The sequence below is a fragment of the Helobdella robusta genome (genome assembly GCF_000326865.2).
Source record: "Helobdella robusta unplaced genomic scaffold HELROscaffold_3550, whole genome shotgun sequence".
Taxonomy (NCBI): Eukaryota; Metazoa; Annelida; class Clitellata; order Rhynchobdellida; family Glossiphoniidae; genus Helobdella; species Helobdella robusta.
Genome location: NW_008704726.1, coordinates 1 through 1,168, shown reverse-complemented (window position 1 = coordinate 1,168; position 1,168 = coordinate 1). Strand labels below are relative to the sequence as shown.

Genomic DNA, 1,168 nt, shown 5'->3' with positions numbered 1-1,168 from the left:
GGTTGGTTGGATGGTTGGTTGGTTGGTTGGTTGGTTGGTTGGTTGTTTGGTTGGTTAATTATTGTGCAGCTTGATCGATCGAGAGGCTGGCGAGTGATGTTTTAAGCTTTCTCGAGATTTTTGCAAAGAGATTTTCATCATCATTTTCATCATTACTATAACCGTCGTTATCATTCCAACTATAATCATCGTCATTTTTACTGACGTCATCATCATCATCATCATCATCATCATCATGACTGCTTCAGGCTGGCGGGAGTGATGAACAGATGGGAAAAAGTGAAACAGCAGACGACCCTGAGACTTCAGAAGTTGAACGACTCCAAAGATTACCAGCAGTTCCTATTGGCCGTTCATGATGTTGGTGGTGGTGGTGGTGGTGGTGGTGGTGGTGGTGATGACGATGATGATTCTGATGACGATGATGATTCTGATGACGGTGATGATTCTGATGACGATGATGATTCTGATGACGGTGATGATTCTGATGACGATGATGATTCTGATGACGGTGATGATTCTGATGACGGTGATGATTCTGATGATGGTGATGATTCTGATGACGATGATGTTGGTGCGACGATGTGATGATGGTAGTGGCGATGTTGATGAGGAAAATGACGTCACCATCCAGGTAACTTCCTGGATAAATGAGAAGATGCAAACGGCCCTGGACGAATCTTACAACGATCCCAGTAACTTGCAGGGGAAGATCCAGAAGAACCAGGCGTTCCAGGCGGAAGTACTCACAAACAGAAGCAGGGTTGATGTGGTCATGAAGGTTGGCTGGTTGGCTGGTTGGTTATTGGTTGATTGGTTGGTCGGTTGGTTTGCAGGTTATATTGTTGGTCAGTTATTTACATATATATATATATATATATATATATATATATATATATATATGTATGTATGTATATATAAATGATATATTTTATTCATGAAATAATTATTTACGTCATCATCATTTTCCTCCATCACCATCTCCAAAAACCCGCCCACCCACGCAGGAAGGAGATAAATTTGTAAGCAAGCAGCATTACGCCAGTGACGTCATAAGGGAGAAGATGATGGAGTTGGAGGGGCTGTGGAAGGATCTGCTGGATGCCACGGAGGAGAAAAAGAGGAGGCTGCTAGAGGCCTATGAGGTTTGTAGTTGAATGGATGGATG

At 42.7% G+C, this 1,168-nt stretch overlaps 1 protein-coding gene across 1 annotated transcript; it reads left to right on the top strand.

Annotated features, from left to right (window-relative positions):
- Positions 1-258: 258 nt before the first annotated feature.
- HELRODRAFT_93054 (hypothetical protein) lies at positions 259-1,157 on the top strand (the record flags this gene model as incomplete). Its single annotated transcript, XM_009023326.1, has 3 exons — positions 259-360; positions 635-781; positions 1,008-1,157. Coding segments are annotated over 3 exons (399 nt in total), but the record flags the coding sequence as incomplete, so codon positions are not given.
- Positions 1,158-1,168: the final 11 nt, after the last annotated feature.